Below are 22401 nucleotides of genomic sequence, written 5' to 3'. Positions count from 1 at the left end.
ATCATAGTTGACATTTACACTAGTTAATGAAGTTGGTATTTATGGTGGGTCATGATAAAACACCAAGTATATCTTCGGGCTGAAGTCTTAGTTTTATTCTCTTACTCACTATAGCAAGTATTTATTAGTCATTCACAGCCTGGGTCAGAATTCTGAGTTTTTTGTTGTTGTTGTTTGTTTGTTTGTTTGTTTTTGTTTTTGTTTTTTGTAAGGAGGAGACATAGCAATGTTTAGGGATATTTAGAAATGTTTAAGAATGCTGAGGAGGACCCTGTAATGGAAGAGCTTCAAGATATGGGATGTGAGGGGGATCCCTGGGTGGCTCAGAGGTTTAGCTCCTGCCTTCGGCCCAGGGCATGATCCTAGAATCCCAGGATCAAGTCCCACATCAGGCTCCTTGCATGGAGCCTGCTTCTCCCTCTGCCTGTGTCTCTGCCTCTGCCTCTGTGTGTGTGTGTGTGTGTGTGTGTCTGTGTGTGTGTGTTTCTCATAAATAAATAAATAAAAGCTTAAAAAAAGATATGAGATGTGAGGGAGAACAAGCTCTGTCTGGTAACCCTTATTCATTCATCCATTCATATTTAGAGAGCATGTATGCTGTGCCAGGTACTATTCTGGGCACTCGGGGGTAAATGAGTGAATGAAACAGAAACAAAAAAAATCTCTGCCCTCATGGTTGTTATATTCTATTGGAGGGAGCTAGACCTTGAATGATAAACATAATAAGTAAATTACATTGTATGTTTGAAGGTAAAAGCACCATTTAAAAAATTAGTAGAGTTGGGTAAGTGGAACTAGAGATACTGGAGGGCCCTAGGGATTACGGTTTTTTTTTGTTTTTTAGGATTTTATTTATTTATTCATGAGAGACACAGAGAGAGAGGCAGAGACACAGACAGAGGGAGAAAGAGATTTCTCTCAAGGACCCCAGTGTGGGACTCGATCCCCAAACCAGGGATCACGCCCTGAGTGTGAAGGTAGACACTCAACCGCTGAGCCACCCAGGTGTCCCTGGGGATTACAGTTTTAACTAGGAGGGTGATGGAGCAGAAAGAGGGAGGCTGTGTGTGGGAAGGAGGCTGCAGCAGATGGGTGGAAGAGCACATAACCAGCAAATGAGACTTAGAAGGAGCAGCCAATAGGTAAGAGAAAAGACCAAGAGAGAGTGGTTTCTGGAAACCATGTTGAGAAAGTGAATAAAGGATGGGGAGTGATACTGAACAACCAGGCTAAATGCTCCTGATAGGTTAAGAAGGAATCACACCAAGAACTGCCCTTTGAACTTAGCCATGTATTCACTGATGACCCCTAATCAGCAGTGATGGTGGCCTGCAGGGAGAGAGTAGGTTTCAGAGAAAACGAGAAGAGAATGGAAGGGAGTATAGGCAACGTCTTTGGGGCATTTTTTTCTACAGAGGGGAGCAAAGAAATGGAATGGGAGCTGGCAGAGAAAAAATGGAATCGAAGGAAGGTTTTCTTAGGCAGAGAGGAGTGAGAGCATGTGTGTGTGCTGATTAGAATGACTCAGTGGGAAGACTGAAGGTAGTGAGGTCCACGCAGAGTTTCTGACAGTATCTATACTCACCATGAGTTCCCATGCCAAAAATGTCCTACATCTGATTCATTCACTCCTTTTCCCTCATTTAATTTAAAAATTTTCAGCAATATTTTAAGAAAAGTTAACTCTCCCAGGCTGCAGTTTTTCTGCTTCTTGCCTACTCACTTCCATTTTCATGGCTGAAAGGTAAAGTTTTAGGTAAGAAATTATATAGCATGAAACATATTTGTCATCTATCACCGTTAGTAAGTAGATATGAAAGGCCTAAAAACCTCCCTCAGCACACACCCACCCCACAATGTCGTAATTATGAAGGGGAATTATTTATCCTGTGCCTAAAATCCCAAACTCAAATAACATTTAAATTGGCCATTTAATTTTAACTTTTTCAAAATGCAAATTTTGTACAGGGGTTCTTCTACAAAAAATAAACAGCCATCATGCCCTTCCTTTAAGGAATAATTTGGTGGTTAACAGTGTTTTAATACATTACTCTTCTTTTTGAAAAATACCACTCTTAAAGATAGGTAAGTTAGTCATGGCTCTGATTTATACTTTTTAATAACTTCAGCTTCAGTGCTCAACACTAGCAACTGTTCCTATCGAACACACACTCAGAAGATGCTTGAATTCCAGCCAGCTTCAGGCAAGATTAGCTGCCAAAATGGCTACTGAAGGCCAGCTTGCCAAAGTTATGTTCATTTTCAGGGAAAAGAGAGAAATTTAAATAGCCGGTTTCTTGACTCCCATTGTTTTCCTCTCCTACTTATCTACTTTCAATTGTAGATAAGTAATGAAAAGAAGGCTTTACGATTTTGCAATACTCTGAAGGAAGGAAATTTTCAGGGTAGCAGCTAACTCTGAATCCTTCTTTGCACAAAACAGCATTACGCTAATGAATGAGAAATTAGCTATTTCATTGGACTTTCATTGTGTCTTTTGGGAAGATAAAATTTGAGGTTCTGTAAAGGGTGTGTGTGTGTGTGTGTGTGTGTGTGTGTGTGTGTGTGTGTGTATGAATGAGAGAGAGATAATGTGTGCACACATGGTTAGGTTTTGCAAAGACAGCAAAGAGACTGGAAGTCATCTTGGCATTTTATAACCATCAGAAATAGCTATAGGTGTGCCTGGCAGGCAGAAAAAGATGTTTTCAGTCAACAGAGACATTAGTTGCAGGTAGGGGTTTGTTCTGGCTTTTATTTTCATGAACTGATGCATGCCTAGAACTTGAATTCAGATTTGAATTCAATTCAAAAGCCGCCTCCCACCTCTGTTGATTATTAGCTTGGTCACCTCCATGCTGTCACTGAACTTCTCTGTCCCTCAGTTATTTCATCAATGACAATGGAGGTAAAGATTAAATATTACGTTATGTAGCATTGGTGAATCTGCCCAGTGCCTAGCACAGTGTTAGAGCATTCATGAAAAATTAGCAATTATTATTATCATCAATCATATACATAGCCTGATCTTAATAAATTGATTGCTCTATTAATGTAATATACCACAATCTCAAAAACAGACTACCTTTAGCTTTTATGAGATAGTGCTGGATTTAGAAGGAAGAAAATCCGAGAACTCTGTTTAAATCTCAGAAGACATGATTTCCCCCATAATGCAGAATTTACTGACAACTTAAATGCCACTTCTACTTAAGAAACTCAAACTGAGATAAGGAGTTTTTCCTGTGAGGTGATGCCACAAAAATGAGAAGGATTCACAAAATCCTGTATTGCAGGTTTGCTTGAGTGTGTATCTACCCACAGGGCGAGAAAGAGGAGAGAATAAAGAAGGAGAGGCTGAAATAAATACTCTGGAAAAAAAGGAGCATGTTAGCTACACTAATCTTTTTCACTTCCTCAAACTGTTGAGTATTCCTTGTCCTCAGGCCGTAGCAGATGCTATTCCCTCTTCTTTAACATTTTTCTCAACACATCCCAAAGCTAACTTGTTTTTTCTTTCTCTTGTGGGGGATATTTTAGCTTAAATAGTGTCTCAGAGTGTTGTCTCATCACCCTAACTAAAATAGCTTCTGCTCACCATTATTTTATTTCTCAGTGTGTTTTGTGTTTTCTCATTGTGATTATTTTTCTGATTATTTTTTTAAAAACTGGTCTCCTTTTCAACTAGATTATCAGGTTCCATGATGGTGATTTAGCTTTCATCTTTATCACTATCCTATTTCCCAGCATTTAACTTACAGTCAGAGCACATACTCTTTTGCAAAGTCGTTAATTAAGTACTCAGTAAATGCATGTGGTTGGGTTTTTGTTTTGCTTTTGGTGACATTTAGTCTTTTCCTCAGTACATAGGGTAGTTAACAAAGTTTCTAAATTTCCCTGTGCTCTTGAGAAAATTGAAGCTAATATTTTAGCTTTTACATAATCATCAGAGTTACCACACAGAGATGAATTTGCATGGATTTATTACCATCACCTTGGTTAACATTTTCACATTAAGCCAAATGGCAGGCCAATCACATTTGAGAATTTCATTAACTGAATGGGTATGAATGATAATTGCATGACATTTGCAAACTACAGTATACAGTATTCATGTAAATGTGCTTCATCTCAATAGTCTCTCATTTTTTTGAATTTTTTGAGTCAGGGATTGTCATTGTTAGTAAACAGTGTATGGTTTTGTTGTAACCTCAACAATGTAGGGGTTAGTAATTCATTTTCTTAGAGATTCAGACCTCTTCACATTATTATTATTATTTTTTAAGATTTTATTTATTTATGAGAGACATACAGAGAGAGAGAGGCAGAGACACAGGCAGAGGGAGAAGCAGGCTCCATGCAGGGAGCCCGATGTGGGACTCGATCCCAGGTCTCCAGGATCAGGCCTTGGGCTGAAGGTGGCGCTAAACCGCTGAGCCACCCAAGGCTGCCCAGACCTCTTCACCTTAAAAAAAAAAAAAAAAAAAAAATCATGTTTCTGAACTGTGAAAAAAGGTGACAATATGAGAAATGAAAGAATTATCTCTACCCACTAATGCAAGCAGACAGTACAAGGTAAAACTCTTTTCCATTGGTCCTTGGCCTCAGAAGTCTGGGCCATTTTGTTTTTTTCTAAAAGTGCAGGCCTGGGGAGTATGGCAGCGGGATGTCTGTCTATCCCATGGCAGGTCAGGAGGAAACCACTGAAATCAAACTTGCCATTGGCTTAGCATACATGAGGAGGGTCATTTGAAGTCTTGAGGGTTTTATATGGAACATAGATTTATCTAGAAACAGGGTAGCCTTGGGATACTATGAGAAACTGATTTTGCCCAAGAGTATTGGGGTAGTCTTCATATGAAGATTTCCTACAGAAATAGATGACCACTTTGGGATCTAAGATGCCACTCCTGAATAAGCTTATGACTCTTACCCTTTTGGCTTTAAAAGAGAAAATACAAGAACAAGAACACTCAAGAAAAATGATGCTGGAAATATATATGATTGAAATGGTAGAGTACAGTATCAAAAAAGCAAACTTTATAAATATAAACAAATGTGTTCTAGAAAAAGGGTGAAATTTTTATGCAAATATTTGGCATAAATTGGAAAAAGACAAAAACTGAAGAGTAGATAAAGAGCATGAGTTAGGGCGGCTGGGTGGCTCAGTCCAATTCTTGATTTGATTTGATTTGATTTTTAGGATTTTATTTATTCATGAGAGACACATACAGAGAGAGAGAGGCAGAGACACAGGCAGAAGGAGAAGCAGGCTCCCTGCAAGGAGCCCAATGCAGGACTCGATCCCGGATTCCGGGATCACGCCCTGAGCCAAAGGTAGACACAAAACGGTTGAGCCACCCAGGCATCCCTGGATTCTTGATTTTAGCTCAGATCATGATCTCATGGTTTTGAGATCGAGCCCTGCATTGTGCTCCATGCTGGGCATTGAGTCTGATCAAGATTTTCTCTCTCTTGGGAGACCGGATGGCTCAGTGGTTGAGCATCTGCCTTCAGTTTAGGGTATGATCCCAGGGTCCTGGGATCGAGTTCCGCTTTGGGCTCCCTGCAGGGAGCCTGCTTCTCCCTCTGCCTGTGTCTCTGCCTCTCTGTGTGTGTCTCTCAAGAATAAATGAATAAAATCTTAAAAAAAAAAAAAAAAAGATTATTTGCCCCTTCCCACCATCCTCTCTTGTTCTCTGTCCGTCTCTTAAAAAAATAATAATAAAATTTTTTTAAAAGCACGAGTTAATCCAATTGACTTATTTTCCTATAAGCAAAGCACAGATGTTTGGAATAAGAGTTCTGAGTAAAAAAAGTGAATGATCCTGGATGAGTTTTGGTAGACATCAGATTGCAAGTTACATTGTGGAACTGTACAATGAGGAATGAGATATATTATGATGCAGAAAAGGAAATATTTGTAGCTGAACCTGTGAAGTACCCACAAGGACAAAACTACAAAAGACTAGCTAATCACATGGTAGCAACCCAAGAGATCAAGGGTACATCTTGTAATGAACCTATTCTGGAGTTATGGATCTGACTGCCAGCTGTTCCTGAGTGAAGGCTACTTGAGGCAGAATGACCCAGAAAGTCCATATGGTACCAAAGGCAAAGGCTTAATTAGATACATTACTTCTAACTGCATAAATCCACACACTCCCAGAAGGAAGCAGATTAATTGTAATGCACATGTTGGGAGGGTGACTTTCAAAAATGCAGGAATTATGGAGGTCGAAACATGCTGCTTTTTAATAGTGGTTATCTTTCGGGTGGGAAAATTTAAAGTGATGGTTAGTTATTTGTATGTCTCTGTGCAATGGGTTCATGTAAGTTCCCTAAGGAAAATATTTTGCCATTTTACTATTATTAATACAGATACAAAGAATGTTGAAAGTAAGTGGCGCCTACTATAAGCAACATTTAACCTCAGTTGGGAGTCATATCTCATATTGTAAAAAAAAGCCAGAAATTAATATGTTGTTGCAAATATTAAGAGGATCTTTGCCAAAAGTCACTGTAGAGTTTGGGTTTTTTTTTTTAATGCTTTATTATTTAAACCTAGAAAGAGGTCTCAACACGACTGTGCAATTAAAAGCTACATCTGATTATTAACAAAGGGTTTTTTTATGGTTTTTTTTTAAGGATTTTATTTATTTATTCATGAGAGGCATAGGCAGAGGGAGAAGCAGGCTCCCTATGGGGAGCCTGATGTGGGACTCTATCCCAGGACCCCAGGATCACCACCCAGCCAAAGGCAGATGCTCAACCACTGAGCCACCCAGGTGCCCCAGCAAAGGACTTTTTAAATCTTATTTTGTTCAAAAACAAAAGGGGATAGCGCACAATTATGTGTATGTTAGGCTCTTCTCCTTATGGGAGGGAGGGGTTCTTAAAGGATATATATATATTTTTTTTAAATTTTATTTATTTATTTATGAGAGAGAGAGGCAGAGGGAGAAGCAGGCTCCATGCAGGGACTCGATCCCAGGTTTCCAGGATCACATCCTGGGCCAAATCAGGCACTAAACCACTGAGCAACCCAGGGATTCCCAGGGGCAGAGGGGTTCTTAATGACAGAAACTCTGTATCCTCACTGAAATGTGAACTGAACCTTTTGCCAGATGATTGGGTTTAAAATGCCTACACTTGTGACACTAGGGCCTGAGGCCCTTTGTGGAATAAAGTTGTTCTTCCGGGTAATTCTCTACTGTGCTACTCTCGCTATGAGAAACCCCACTGGGAAGAAATTAGGAATCCCCTAGCATGTGTGTTGATGGAGAAGAATGCCAGTGTCCCTTGTGAATTTTATTGGAATAAAAAATTGCAATGCACTTTCTATCTCCCATGCATTATACATTCACGTCCTAAGAATATAACTTGTTTATTGATTTATGATACCACAATTAAGGTGCATTCAATCAGTAACTGTTATTCTAAAGCCCCTATTCTACTGTATTTTCTAACATTTACATAATGAAGATTGGTCTTAGTCCCCAGATGAAAGGAATTGGGGGAGGAAGGAGGAATGAAGGGAGAAGTAATTACAAAGATTTTCTTAAAAACCTCTTTCGTTTGCATGAGACTTGACAAAATAACCCCCCCCCCCGCCCCCCGCCACGCAAACAAAGCTGTAGTTAGGAATGCGGTGATGGAATTTCATGTTTACTGTAAGAAATCTAGGAGTGTGCATTTCTTCAGAAAACTTTAAAAACGTAAGCCCATTAGTAGCAAAAATGAATAAGTATCATCCCAAGTTTCAGTCACTTTATTTACTTGGACTAAATTATTCTGTAAACTCTTAACTCGAGCTAATAATAAATCAACCAAGCTTTGCAATCTCTTCATAATTGTGGTCCTGACCATTCACACTGTTATTTATTCTAAGGACTTTCTTTCAAACGGTGGTTTCTCAGTTGGAGAAGCAGTTCAAAGTCATTTTGAGCTCGGTTAAACTCGTGGCTTAGAGCTGTGATTACTTTCGTGTCCTAATTAAATGGGCAGCTCTGTCTCCTGCATCTTGTTAAGGGAAGTCACAAGCAGTCAAGAGCAGGTTGATGCTACGACTGATGAGCATCACTCACTCATGGATTCCTACCGTCCAATGCTGTGTGCATAATATTGCTTATCTTTGAATTGCCTCCTGGCATAGGATACGCTCCCTGCAGCAGGACTAATGGAAAGGGATCATTAAATGAAAAGACTTCATGCTTTGTCTTTGAGAGACTGTTTCGACCGAAACCGAAACATGACAAACCTACCATGCGCCTGTTACTATATAACCGAAAAGCCCTTTCCAGCTGTTTACACTTCGGATGCAAAATGGCAATTTGACATAGATTAACAGTGTGATGTAGGCATCTGCGTAAAAAGGCTACAGAGGGAGCATGCCCAGTGCAGTGAGTGCGTCCTCCGCCCTCCCCCTCCAGATCTCCGAAGATAAGGCTTGAACTTTGCACTTGCAAATGTCACTGCATACGTTTTGCACTAGGTTTTTTTTAAAAACAGGGTCTCTTACAACTAATTTCCTGTCACAATCCAAGCGCAGAGAGGAGACTCTTCGGAGTAATAAGATGCATCAAGTTTAGAACGACTTGCTGCCTGTCTTTGGATGCACTTGAAGTGTTCCTTATTTTTAAAGCAATATAGAAGGCATCCGAGTGTCTGTTTTCCACTCCCCCCTCCCTGGGATGGGAAACTAAGAACCTCCGTGGATTGGAAGTCCTCCGGGGTAGGGAGTGAAAGCCCCGGAGGCAGGAAGGGACCGAGACGAGGGGCTTGCCCGGAGCATGGATAGGAAAGGAGCCGGGGCGCTCCAGGGCTCAGCGCGCACTGAGGATCTGTGCCCGGGGCTGCAGCTGCGGATGAGAAAGGCGCGGTCTGGCTAATGAAGGCCACCTGGATCCGGCTTCTGAAAAGAGCCAAGGGAGGAAGGCTGAAGAATTCGGATATCTGTGTAAGCTCAGGGGCTTTGGTCCAGGGGAGACTCTGTACTGTCGTTGCTCCTGCTCCTCGTTGCAGTGAGTGCTGCCAAGGGGCTCCTGTGATTTAGTAATAGGATCCTGATTGCGAGAGAGGGGGAGCTGGGGAGAGTCCTAGGATTTTCCGAGCTCCTTTTCCTATGTTGTGATTTATCGCCAGACACGCTATCCTGGGCAGGTGTTTTCTTGAGACAGCTCTGATGAAACGGCTGCCGAAAGCCATTGACAAAAATGTGTGGCTTAAGGATGGAGGGACGCTGGCTGCTGTTCCCTTCCAGTCTTGTCGGTGAAGGAAGCAGGTGAATGGCAAGGTACCGAAGGATGCTGAGGGTTAAAACGGGAGTCGTGGTGGAGGATTCAAGTTGAGAACTCGTTAGATGTTCTTTTCTGGGTTTAATTAATTAATTGATTGATTTTTTTTTATTAGACGTATCTTCTCTGCAGTTGTAAATACGGACCATGGCAGGTAGTCTGTTCTTGAAGTCATCCTTGAAACCCCCCTGTGCCCTTCAAGCCGGGCACTGCACCACCGAGCTGCTCCAATGCCAGGGGAACTTGTTCTGGCTTCCAGAAAGGATGGTAATCCGAACCTAAGACTGAGGAAGGAATGGTAACTCGGTAGGCACCACTATGCTAGGGAAGGGTCTGCAAACGAGAGCAGGGTTTTTCTAGATGGCCTGCCACAAAATGGATTATTTTCTCCTCTTTTCAGGAATTTATAGCATAATCCAGGAAGCTAACTGCGGTGTCAATGAGACTTTTCCAAGGCAAACCTCATAGATGGAATCTGTTTTAAAATGCAAATTTTTCTCTCCAGGGTTCGGCAGACTCCTACACCAGCCGTCCATCCGATTCAGATGTTTCTTTGGAGGAAGATCGGGAGGCAGTGCGCAGAGAAGCAGAGCGACAGGCCCAGGCCCAGTTGGAAAAGGCAAAGGTAAAACCATTTCTCCCCTGCCAAGCTCTTTCATTGCCAATTCTGCTGGGTCTGTGATGGGCCACCTGTGGAAGTTTCTTTTAAAGCCTATGTTTGGTCTCTTACAGTATTTCATTGTCTGATTTTTAAAGAACTACAAGAAATGGAGTGCATTTGATTTCCTTGATAGAAAAAGGAAGTGTGATATATTAGAGTGGTCTTGGCTCTTAGGTTGTTTTATAATCCAACCAGCTCGTTTCTGTGGGTGGACAGTGTAGACACCCAAAAAAGGATCCCCAAATATACAAAGAGGAAGAACCTGCTTCCAGTAAACCATTTCTCTGTTTAGAAAAACAACTTTCTTCAAGGTAATGTGTGTTTTCTTAGGCTTGAGCAATCATTCCCCCAAATTTTACTCCATAGGTGTTGTGTAGTAATATTTTCTTCTGTTAAAAAAAAAAAAAAAAAAGGATTGCGTTATGCTCTTCAAAAATTAAGCAGTAAAGGATTTTATTAGTTAAAAATGTTCCTCCCTGGGGATCCCTGGGTGGCTCAGTGGTTTGGCATCTGCCTTTGGCCCAGGGCATGATCCCGGAGACCGGGGATCAAATCCCACATTGGACTCCCTGCATAAAGCCTGCTTCTCCCTCTGCCTGTGTCTCTGCCCCTGCCCCCGCCCCCCATGTCTATCATGAATAGATAAATAAAATCTTAAAAAAGGTTTCTTCCCTTGGAACATGTTCTTTTCCATCCTATAATAAAGTGTGTATATATGGAAAGGGGACTGGAAATCAGATATAAAATCTCTAAGTACAATATTTAGCCAAGACGGTGGTTCATTTCACTGATTGTGAAGGTTCAAATTCTTTTTCCCATGCAGCCATTCAGGTGGCAGCTATTTCTAAAAGCATAGATTGTTGGTCAGGGTTACAGTACCTTGGTTTGTGTGATACTGGGTAACTTTGAAATGAACATTTCACACAGTCGTTGGTTTTCTTTTGAACAAATTATTGCTTTGGAAAAAGAATAAGTACTGTGTTGATCTTGCTAAAAAAAAAAAAAAATCGGGTGGCATTAGGCACTTTTGCTGGCTGCTTCATCTCTGAGATGAGTAAAATCTCTGTGTGTTGCTATGGGAATTGTGGCTTGGAGATTCTGGCTTGAATGCATGGACAGCCCTTATGTAATATTCATGGCCTCTAGCACAGCTGCCATAGTAGTTTACAGAGGAACTGCCAGGAGGCCTTGACTTTTAAAAAGCAGTCTTTCCATACATCAAAACAGTGTTCTCACCTCAGCTGGCAGGGAAATCATTTCCAGATCTGACACAGTCTTGACTGCAAGACAAGTCATAAACAGCGGGAACAGGGTGCTGATAAAGCAAGGTGTGGCCTGATTGCCATCAACTAATCTGCTTTACCAGCTTCGCCATTTAAAACATTATGATGAGACACTATGGAGGAAGCTGGAGGACATTGTGCTAAGTGAAATAAGCCAACCAGAGAGGGATGAATCCCGTGTGATTCCACTTATATGAGGCATCGGAAGCAGTCAAACTCCTAGAAGCAGAGAGGAATGGTGGTTGCCAGGGGCTGGGAGGAGGAGGAAATGGGGAGTTGCTAATCAACAGATATAAAGTTGCAGTTATGCAAGATGAATACATTCTAGAAATCTGTCCTGTGACATCATGGCCTAGAGTTAATAGTACTGTACTTTGGACTTAATATGTTAAAAGGGTAGATCTCTTGGTAAATGTTCTTACACAATAAAATATATATATATAAAATTAAGTAATGGAGGAGATTGAACAAAGGATGTATGACTAGTAGAGTTCATTGCCACGAGTTTGCAGCGTAGCTAATATATGTTGAGATCGAGAATCTGAATTCTTCTATATTTTGCACTGGGGTGCAAAGAAGAGTCTGGAAAAAAAGAAATAACAGTCTGTGTTCCAGAAATAAGAGTGTTTTATTTGCACTCATTTATTCATGTGATTTTTTTCACATGCCAAAATTAACCAGTTTCTCAGATTCATATCACATCGTCATACAAACCCACTGCCTTATAGGTTTGGTTTTCAGAATCTTTAGTTATCCAACGGGAGGATTTTGTCCATAACTCAGTGTTGTAAGTCCTCAGAAGTGACATAGCTGCATAGAAATTTTGAATATCTTTTAACCAGCATGGACCAAAATGTTGATCCCAAATCAAGCCAGGTTCATGTTCCTTTCACACAGACTGAAAAGTTTATCATTACAAATAACCTAGAAGAGAAGAGAAAAATGAAGAGAATTTAAAACAGTCAAAGAACTGTTTCCTCTGTTTAATGAAAATGTTTTTTATATCCATTTTTCCCCTTAAAATTAGGTTGATATCTTTTTTTGTTTTAAAGATTTATTTATTTATATGAGAAACAGAGCACAAGCAGGAGAGGTGGAGGGTGAGGGAGAGAGAGAATCTCAAGCCGACTCCACGCTCAGAGAGGAGCCCGACATAGGGTTCCATCTCATGACCCTGAGATCACAACCTAGGCTGAAACCAGGAGTCAGATGCTTAACCAACTACACCACCCAGGTGCCCATTAGGTCCGTATCTTAAACCCTGGATGTATTCAAATGAGTTACACTAGGATAAGTGAGAATTTGAATATATTCTGAAAGACCATGGAAGGACTAGGATTTAAGTGTACTTTATGTGAAAATCATGGCTTGGTAGGTCTGGTTTATTAATTCCAGGACTCCCGGAGAAGGAATGCAAAAGGAGATTTAGAGATGTCTTATTTTTTTAAAAAGATTTTATTCTTGAATAAACCCCAGCTTGGGGCTTGAACTCATGACCCTAAGATCAAGAGTCAGCATGCTCTTCCAACTGAGCCAGCCAGGTGCCCCTCATTAGCTTATTTTATCTCTTCCCCATCCACCATGGCTTTATGTCAGTATGACTTTGTCGGCCCTATTTTAAAATGAAGCTTTTAAAGTTTAAAAATATACGAATTCATCGTTTAATTTTAGATAGTTTAAAACATTTAGCACGTCCATTTTGGAAGAATCAAAAGTTTTCCACATTTCTGTTGTAACCATCATAGATAGCATCCCTCCAACAGGAAGGCTTTCTCAGTGGGTGCTGTATCTCACTGCCCCCACAGATCACATGCAGTAAAATCACTGTGCGAATGCCTGGAATAAACCTCAGCAGTACTTTCAGATCCTGGCCCTCTTTACATATGAACTACATTACCCATTAATTGCCCTTAAGAATAGGTTCGTGAAATAAAGTGATTGGCAAGTAGTGAAACTAGAGACGCTGCCTTTTTAAATTAAGTGACCTACAAAAGGTTCTATATCCAGGCACTCTGTGCTTCTAGTAAAAGCCAGTACTTTTCATTTGCACTTTGTTATGGTTTTTCTTAAACTAGTAAACTCTGCAGTGAGCAAATTATGTATTAATTTTCAGGCAAAGAAAAATCCGCTGACATGACCCCCTTTTTTTTTTCCTTTTGACTTGGTGTTTTCATCCTAAATGCATGTTTTGTTCCTTTTCAGTTTAGCCATGCTTTGCAAATCTTGCCTTACTTAAGGCAATGCTCTTTGAATTTATTTATTTTTTTTGCCTTCAAGATAAGTAATACATGGATTTAATTTTTTCCCATATTGATCTTTTTTAAAAGACAGCTTTATTGAGGTATAATTCACTCATTGAAAGTATATTATGTGGTGGTGTTGGGCATATTCACAAAGGTGCGCAACCGTCGTTGCTATCGATTTTAGAATATTTTCATTGCCCCTTAAAGAAATCCCATGTTCCAAGTTAGCACTCACTCCTCTTTCTTCCCAAACTCCCTCAGTCCTAGGCAACCACTCTCCAACCTTCTGTCTGTAGATCTATCTGCTCCTGGTATTGCATATAAATGGAATCATGCAGGAGGTGGTCTGTTGCAACTGGCTACCTTCACTCAGTGATGAGTGTTCATCTCGTCGTGCTGCAGCATATGCCAGTATCGTTTTTATTGCCCAATAATATTCCATTGTATGTATATATCGCATTTTATTTATCCATTATCATTCGGTGGACATCTGGGTGGTTTCCACTTTTAGCACTGTGAATAATGCTGTTAGGAACATTCGAGTACAAGTTTTTGCATGAACATATGTTTTCATTTCTCGTACGTATATATCTAGGAGTGAAATTGCTGGGTCATCTGACCATTCTTTTTTTAATTGAAAGAATAACTTTTTTCCTCTTTGCTCTTCTTCTCCAGAACTGATCCCTTCTGCTCAGTATGCAGAGAGACTGAGTTAGAAAGTCCGGATGAGGAAGGGATTTGGAACAGACATGAAGTAGGCTCAATGCAGTATTCTTAGTAGAATGGATTGATGTGAAATTTTAAATTGACTGTTCTCTCCTCAGTGAATGTCTGCTTATTAAAGAAAATGTATCAGGCACAGTTGGTGAGTACATGGGCTATAAGACCAGAGCCATAAAGAAGAAATAGGCAGCCTGCAGAAAGCGTCTATTGTTAGTTTTGGGAGAAAAGTCTTGGCCTTAAATCATGATGATAGGTAGAGCAGAAGTACCATATGGGACTCAGGAGCATCAGGGTGGGAAGACTGCACCCTGCTGGTAGGAACAGAAAGTCCTTACAGAATGGAGGTGGAGTTTAGCCTATAAATGGAAAGTGGCAAGAGGCCTAATAAGTAATGTAAGCTAATGCCAACATAAGGAAATGCTTGGCAGTAAGAAAACATGGAACCTTCCGAGGAAGTTACTTTTTTGAGATCTTACCAACTTGAAAATATCTTTATTCTAGCTTCACATTTAATTAATAGTTTGGCTAGGTATAATATTCAGGTATGATGAAGATTCTTCTTTGAAATTTTAAAGATATTATTTTGTTGTTTTTGCAATCCAGCACTGTTGATATGCTCACCAGTGTCATTTGGGTTTTGTTTTTTTTAATTTTCTGCAATATATCAAGGACTGCTCTGCATTTGGTATTTGGAAATTTTGCCTTGGCGAGGCTCTCATTTATTGTGCCCAGCTTCTCATATGAACATTATTATGAAGGGCCAGTCATTTCTGTTCTAGAAAATGACTGATTTTTATTTTGATAATTTTCCCCACTGTGTATTCCTCTTTCTGGGTCTCTAGTTTGTCAGATATTTGATTAGAGCTTCCGATTTCTTTCTGAGAAGAAAGAAATCTTTCTTTGTTTAACTGAGTCTTTTCCACTTCCGTCCAAACTCTTCTATTGAAATTTTTATATTTGAAAATCTCTGCCTCCCAAGAGCTTTCTTTTCATCTCTACTTTTATAGTTTCCTGTTATTCCATGGCTGTAATATTTTCACTTACATCTAAGCCATGAGCTATTCATTTTAATTTGTCCGTACTGTCACTCTTGAAACTTCTAAAATTTGGAATTATTTTTGCATCCTGGAGACTTTCTTCAAAGATGTGCTTTTTGACTGTCTGTATATAATTAAGAGCAAGACATTGTAAAGCCCACTGGAAGCTCTAAGTGCAATGGCAAAGCTTCTTGGCCTCTGGTCTTTTATAGATGGACGGCAGGGGTACAAAGCATGTCTTTCCTTTTGTTTGGTCTGTGTACCCAGACAGGAATCTCCAGACTCTTGGTACTTTATATTCTCACTTTCTACTCTGTTAAGTGCCACTGTCATCTTCTGTCATCTACATTTTTGTCAACTCTCCTCTCATTTCCTGTTCTTTTTATCTGTGGGTTTATACTTTCTCAAAAAAAATGTATTTTTAGGAAGAAGCATATGTTCAGTTGACCATGTTTTATTCCCCCATATTCATCAGTAAACATATTGTATAAAAGAAAAAAAAAAAGTTCTCCTATTGTCTTAGCCATGAAAGCTGTAGACTTTGGAAGAATCTGACCAAATTAGAGATAGTCCCTGAACCAGCCTTTTCAGAAGAAAGAAGAAACAGGAGGATGTGTATTCACCTTCAATCTGAAGATGACCTTTTAATTCCAAAAATGTTAAACATGTTTTTAAAAATGTGTCTGATTGAGTAAATTCTGTGGGAGATAGGAGTGAAGTATATGTATATGCCTATATTGCATACTTTCTTAAACCTACAAGATAGATTATTGGAGAGAATCCAGAAAACATGCGACAGGTATTAAACTAGAAAGCTATTCATAGGAAAAAACTGTGTTTTATCGGTGAAAATCCAGCAAGAGAGCTCATCATAGAAAACACAAATATGGTAGACATTCTTAGGACAATATTTCAGGATAAAATTAATTTCCCATCATTGATCTCAAGGCTGTCTTTTAATTTTTTGCATTGAAAAATTGTCAACTCTCCTTTGCTTATAGCAATTACCTTCCAAATAGAGCTAGAAAACTGGCTAAGTATGTCTAATCTCCGGCAGCCTGGGTTAATTTAAATACACATTAGCTTCGATTGCCTTTTTTCCTACCTGTAAGAAATGAAAAAGTGTGTGCAAGCCCCCTGAAACTGTTAGGCTTCCATGTTAACTCGAGGGTGTGACTGGGTATGTAGGTACAGCCGTGTATATTTGTGCTGTAATCCTGCTCATCTCAAGGGGTAAGTGACAATAATAACAATAATGACAACATTTATTGCGGGATCATAGCTCATGATAGGCACTTGGAAAGGTAGAAAAGGAAAATGCAAAGCTAGATGTCTTCAGAGCCTTCTGAAATACTTTTGAGCATTTATGACTCTGAAGTACCCACAGCATTGGATTGGTTCCTGGACTGCCTTTAATGTCAGAAAAATCTTCCTTTGTTCTCAGTTAGCTTTTGCCATGGAACAAACTGCTCTCGTCAGCCTAAAGTCCCCACCATTTTCCTGTAGGTCCCAAATCTCTTCTGTGCATCACTGGCCAGTTGGCAAGTTGCCTGGTGACCAGGTGATCTAGGATAGCCACCTGCAGGTGTGCGGGTTAGCAGCTGTCAGCTTGGGTGGGGGGCTCCCTCTCCTCTTCTAGGTGGTCTTTCATCCCTCAGCAGGCTGGTTGGCTCATTGTCATGCTGGTCTCAGGACTACAAGCCCACTGGGAGAGAATGAGCCTCAGTGGAGGATCTCTTTGTGTCATGTTTGCCAAGACCCCCTTGGTGACAGCAGGCCATGTGGCTAAGCCTGGAGTCAGTCTGTGTGAGAGGGGACTACCCAGGACCTGGACTCACCTGGAGAATGGCTGCAGCCTTTTTCTGCAGAGTCGACCATCTTTTTTCTCCCTTCCCTTTTTGGAAAAAGAAATGCCTCCTTGCCTTTTAAAACGAACACCTGTCTGCCCTCCTATCCCATCTTTCTCTTCCTGTAAATCCCAACCTGGATCACACCAGGTTTCATGCCCCTGCTTCCATTTCTTCCCTACCTCTCTGAAACTCCTGTCTCTGTCTCTACTGATCGTTATGGAAACTCAATCCCAGGGCCCCAGGATCACGCCCTGAGCCAAAGGCAGATGGTCAACCACTAAGCTATCCAGGTGCCCTATTTTTATTTTTTAAGATTTCTTTATTTATTTTAAAGAGAGAGTGTGTACGTGGGGGAAGGGAGAGAATCCTGAAGCAGACTCCCTGCTGACCACAGAGCCCCACTCAGGGCTCGATCCCAGGACCCCGAGATCACAACCTGAGCCGAATTCAAGAGTCAGCTGCTTTACCCCCTGGCCCCCCAGGTGCCCCTCCACGACAATTTTTAAACCACAGCTATCTTGCCCCTCTCTGTCTTTCATTCACCAGGACTTCCACTTTCCATCTGCGGCTCTGCCCTAGCCTCGTTCCCTAGTGTCCAGAATGTCACGTCTCCTCTTTGTCATCCCCAGTGAGTAGTGCCTACCCCCCCACCCCCATTTAAAATTGAACTCCCCATTTTTTCTTTCAAATCCTCTCTCTTCTGCATTTTCCAACTTCTGCCAATGTTGACTTCATCCTCCTGAGTTTGAGCCTTAGTCCAAGGGTTGAAAAGTTTTTTGTTTTTTTTTGGGGGGGGGGTCAAGGGTCAGATAGGGATATATTTTAGGTGCTGTGGGTCTTTGTGGTCTCTGTCACAGCCTCCCAGCTCAGGGAAACCTGGATTGGGAGCCTGGCCCTGCCGTGGGCTGGCTGCCTGACCTTTTGGTAAGTTATGTGCGAAGCTTAAGTGGAGTTCCAGGGCTAATTGCATGGACCGTACATGTCCGGCCCAGGGTTCCCAGTTGGGACTGGGATGGGCACAGGTAACTGGACACCTGGCTCCTGCCATCAAGCTCAGTGGCCAGTGGGGAGTCTGTATTAGAAGTTATAAAACCATTCTTTGCATCTCTCTTTAGTTGTGCATGGTGACTGTCATGTTCAAGTTACTCGGTTACTCATTTCTAACTGGGTGGTGAGTGCTGTGTGGCCGATCTGCAGGCCCAGCGGCTATGGGAGCCCTGAATGGGGAGTGATGGGCATTTCCTCCATCACTTGATCTTTACAGCAGCTCACTGCATCAGGCCACATGGTGTCCCATCCATCCCCATGACTGACGCCCACATCCTATCTCCTGAACTAGACTTTGAGCCCCTTGAGACTGAAGGTGTTGTTTGTGGGTCATCTCACTGGTACAGATCCCTGCCTTCATTATCAAGAGCGGGTTAACATGCCTTCTTGCTCTTTTCATGTCTTCTCTTCTGAGTGACACCTGTTTTAGGAATAAAATTACATATTGGTCTGTATTTCTTTATGGTTATATTTATCTTGGCGATCTCCCTATGGGTATGGGTAAGAGTTACACATTTTAAAGAGAGCCTGAGGGCAGCCCCGGTGGCTCAGCAGTTTAGCGCCACCTTCAGCCCAGGGCCTGATCCTGGAAACCCGGGATCAAGTCCCACATCCGGCCCCCTGCACGGAGCCTGCTTCTCCCTCTGCCTGTGTCTCTGCCTCTCTCTCTCTCTCCTTCTCTATCTGTGTCTCTCATGAGTGGATAAATAAAATCTTTAAAAAAAAAAAAATCCAGAGAGCCTGATACTCTAATTCAGCACTCTCACAGTGGATTTATGGGTTTTTTTCATGGAAGTTCTAGAGGGCTGAAGTTTGCCCATGTTTAAAATTGCACTCTTGTGCAAGAACCCTTATAAGGACTGTGAACATAATACAGATACAGACTTCTGGCTATTTCAAAGCCATAAATGGATTGGGAAGGATTATTATAAACTTTGCAGCTCAAGCTTTTTTTTTTTTTTTCTTAGAGAGCTGTAACTGAACATCTTTGTTGTATCATTATAAACACAGCTATAAATACATGATTCTTCTCCTTTTTCTTTATCCGATTTGAATGCAGAACAATGCAAAGACCTTTATGCACTGCTTAAAGTTGTCCTCTCTTTCTCGAGTTTTGCTCCAACAGCAAAATGAAAGATGATAGAAACTGTGAAACAATGTTTTCAGTTAGTGAACATTTGATAAGTGATTATGCTATTGAGTTAGGAGCTAGAAGGGAAATCAGAGATGTGTTAGATATGGTTTTTCCCCTCAAGAAACCCATGGTCTGGGGCACCTTGTTTGCTCAGTGGTTGAGCATCTGCCTTGGCTCAGGTCATGATCCTGGGATCGAGTCCCTATAGGGAGCCTACGTCTCCCTCTGCCTGTGTCTCTGCCTCTCTCTTTCTCTCATAAATAAATAAATAAATAAATAAAAGCTTAAATAAACCCATGGTCTAATGATGATACCAGACATGTGTCACTGCCTGCCCTGTGTTATATGGTTATATGTTAAACTAACAGCAGTGTGAGTCAGGTGCTGTGAGGGTGATGAGCAGGTGAATTTTAGTGGTGGAAGACCCAGAGGAGGGCATTTGGGATGATAGATACTCCATTATGTGGATGTGTCTTTGGGGACAGAGCCTTGGTTAACCTGCAGCATGCATTTCTAAGGTTAGCAAGATTGATTGCTAATGGAGGAATCTAACAAAAGCTGTTATTTTGGTTTAATTTTGTTTACATCCTACTTAATTCCAATTTACCTTGAACTAACCACACTAAAGTATCTTTTTTAAACTTCTTAACCATTTTGAAGTGTTCAGTAGCATTAGCTATGTTCACATTGTTGCATAACAGATCTCTAGAACTTTTTCATTTTGCAAAACACTTCTGTACCTCGCGGACAACAGTTCCTTATTCTCCCTCCCCCCAGCCCTTGACAACCACCATTTTACTCTGTTTCCATGACTTGGACTACTCTAGGTACATCATATAAATGGAATCCTACAATAGTTGTCCTTTTGTGACTGGCTTATTTTGAGGATTCAGCATGATGTCCTCAAGGTTCATCCATGTGGTAGCATATGAGAGAATTTCCTTTTTTTTTTTTTTTTTTTTAAGACTGGATGGCATCCCATTGTATAGATATGCCATATTTTCTTTATCCATTCATCTGTCAATAGACATTTGGGCTGCTTCTGTCTCTTGGCTATTGTGAATAGTGCTGTGTGTTTGTTTGTTTGTTTGTTTTTTAATCTTGTTAAGCTATTCTATCAGCAAGTAGTAATTAAAGCTCATTGTAAACTGTCTCGGTGTGGAGCTTTCCAGTATATTTTACTTTGCTTGGTCCTTTGCCACTACTGAGTGTGGAAGCGAAGGCAGATAGAGTTACCCATTTTATGAATGAGGAAATCGATGTGGATATAGAAAGCTCTTGCCCAAGGTCATTGAACTCTTAAGTGGCAGAATGAGGACAAGGACCTAGGCTTTTGGTAGGATTCTCTTACTTTCTTTCACCTAATCAGTGAGAAAGATGTAAACCTGAGAGTGCACTAATGTTGCCTCTTTGTTTGATGTTCTAGAGGGATTAAAGGATTAACACATTTTTTTCTTTAATAATAGAACCCCCACCAAAAAAAACTATTACAACAACTATGACAACAATTTTAAAAGTAAAAACACCACCTCTGCTTTTTTTTTTTTTTTTGCTGTTGAGTTAGCACAATTGGAGTTCACAAAGAAAATACTCATCTTCATTCCCACCTTTTAAGTTTTTGCTTATGGTCCTTATGTCACTGATTTGGAATGAGTACAATTTTACATTTGAACATCATGTAAACAAAAATCTTGAGTTAAAATTTCTCAAATCTACTCAGTTGAGAAGGGAGGAGCTCTCGGGATGTATGCTTGTACTCTATTCTTCGATGGAATATGCTTGAAAATATTTAAATAGGATCTTCCTATAGAGAAACAGAAAAATAATCAAATATCTAGGAAATATGTTGTAAAGAGAATGTTGAGGAAATAGTTTAAATAGGCTAGGGGAGAAAAGACTGGACTTACAATGAAACTATTTGAAAAAAGATTTTGAAAGTGTCGTCTATCCCTACCAAGAAAAAGAAAAAGAAAAAGAAAAAGAAAAAGAAAAAGAAAGAAAGAAAGAAAGAAAGAAAGAAAAAACAGTCTAAAAATCATAGCAGCCAAAAATGTAAAGTTAAATGTTATAATTGCCTAGAGAGAGTTGAGAATATGTTGTCAATAAAGACTAGGAAACTGCCTTAGTGATGGTCTAAAAGAAATTTTTGTGACTTAAAAGAGTTGTCTTTCTAAAAACTCAGTTTTCTAAAACTCGGTGTTTCTAAAAACTTGGTAGAGCATCCAACTCTTGATCTCAAGGTCCTGAGTTTGAGTCCCTTGTTGAATGGAGAGATAACTTTAAAAAAGTAATAAGAAGGAAATAAGATAAAAAAAAATAAACTCTGTCTTTAGGAAGGGAGATGAAGGGTGCAATTAGCTGTCAATTATTTATGTACTAGTGATTCCCTGCTAATAGTTCTTTGTACTGACACTTGCAAAAATACCCATTGCTTTAAAAAAAAAAAAAAAAAAGGTGTCAGTTCTTGAAGATTTGAGGCTAACACCATGCTTCCCTAGTCTCTCAAGACTGGGCCAGGAAGAGAATTTGGCAGGAACTGGGCAAAAATGTAGGCAGTCAAGTCTTCCGGACTTTTATGCTTTCTGGTTCCATTCCCTGGATCTTAAACAAGTTAACTCTCCCTTTTGTCTTCTTAAAGGAACGTTAGTCATCCTTGAATGAATTCGTTATTGGACCAATTTTAATCTTACATTGGAGTCAGCCTACATTCCTTATGGATGAAAGTCATATATTATAAGTTTGTTTACAAGGCAACACAGTGTCATACATTTGGCCAGAACTAAAGCCGATCTTTGGCATGTGCCACTTGCTGAATTTTGCCAGTTGAAGTAGTTTGAAGTGCGTAGTAGGCCCTATAATGTTTGCACACGGTGAGTATAGAAATCGTTTGCATAGGTGATAATGTTCACATGTTGCATTACTACATTATTCATATAAAACTCACATGTTTGATCACCTCCCTCATGGTGAGTATGATGCCAAAAGATAGGAAATGAGTGAACTCAGTCTAAGGAGACGTTCAAATTATAACTATATGGTAATGTACCATATCACCTCATTCATCTCCTCGCTTTGAAATGAGAGAGGGAAATTGAGCAGACTGAGGGTCAGGTTTCACGGCTACCA

General features: G+C 40.4%; 1 protein-coding gene across 11 annotated transcripts in view; it reads left to right on the top strand.

Moving 5' to 3' along the window:
* CACNB2 (calcium voltage-gated channel auxiliary subunit beta 2) overlaps positions 1–22401 on the top strand; it is a 376515-nt gene that overhangs the window by 244529 nt on the left and 109585 nt on the right. For 9 of the 11 annotated variants that reach the window (XM_026015848.2, XM_026015826.2, XM_026015822.2 and 6 more), the window contains one exon: positions 9802–9921. In XM_026015848.2, the coding sequence (XP_025871633.1) occupies positions 9802–9921 (120 nt within the window). Of the gene's footprint in view, positions 1–8379; positions 8960–9801; positions 9922–22401 lie in introns of those variants that run through there. The other 2 variants (XM_072749419.1, XM_026015840.2) reach the window with 1 other exon arrangement.

The sequence above is a fragment of the Vulpes vulpes genome, chromosome 2 (genome assembly GCF_048418805.1).
Source record: "Vulpes vulpes isolate BD-2025 chromosome 2, VulVul3, whole genome shotgun sequence".
NCBI classification, from domain to species: domain Eukaryota; kingdom Metazoa; phylum Chordata; class Mammalia; order Carnivora; family Canidae; genus Vulpes; species Vulpes vulpes.
This window is presented reverse-complemented; position numbering and strand designations above follow the sequence as displayed.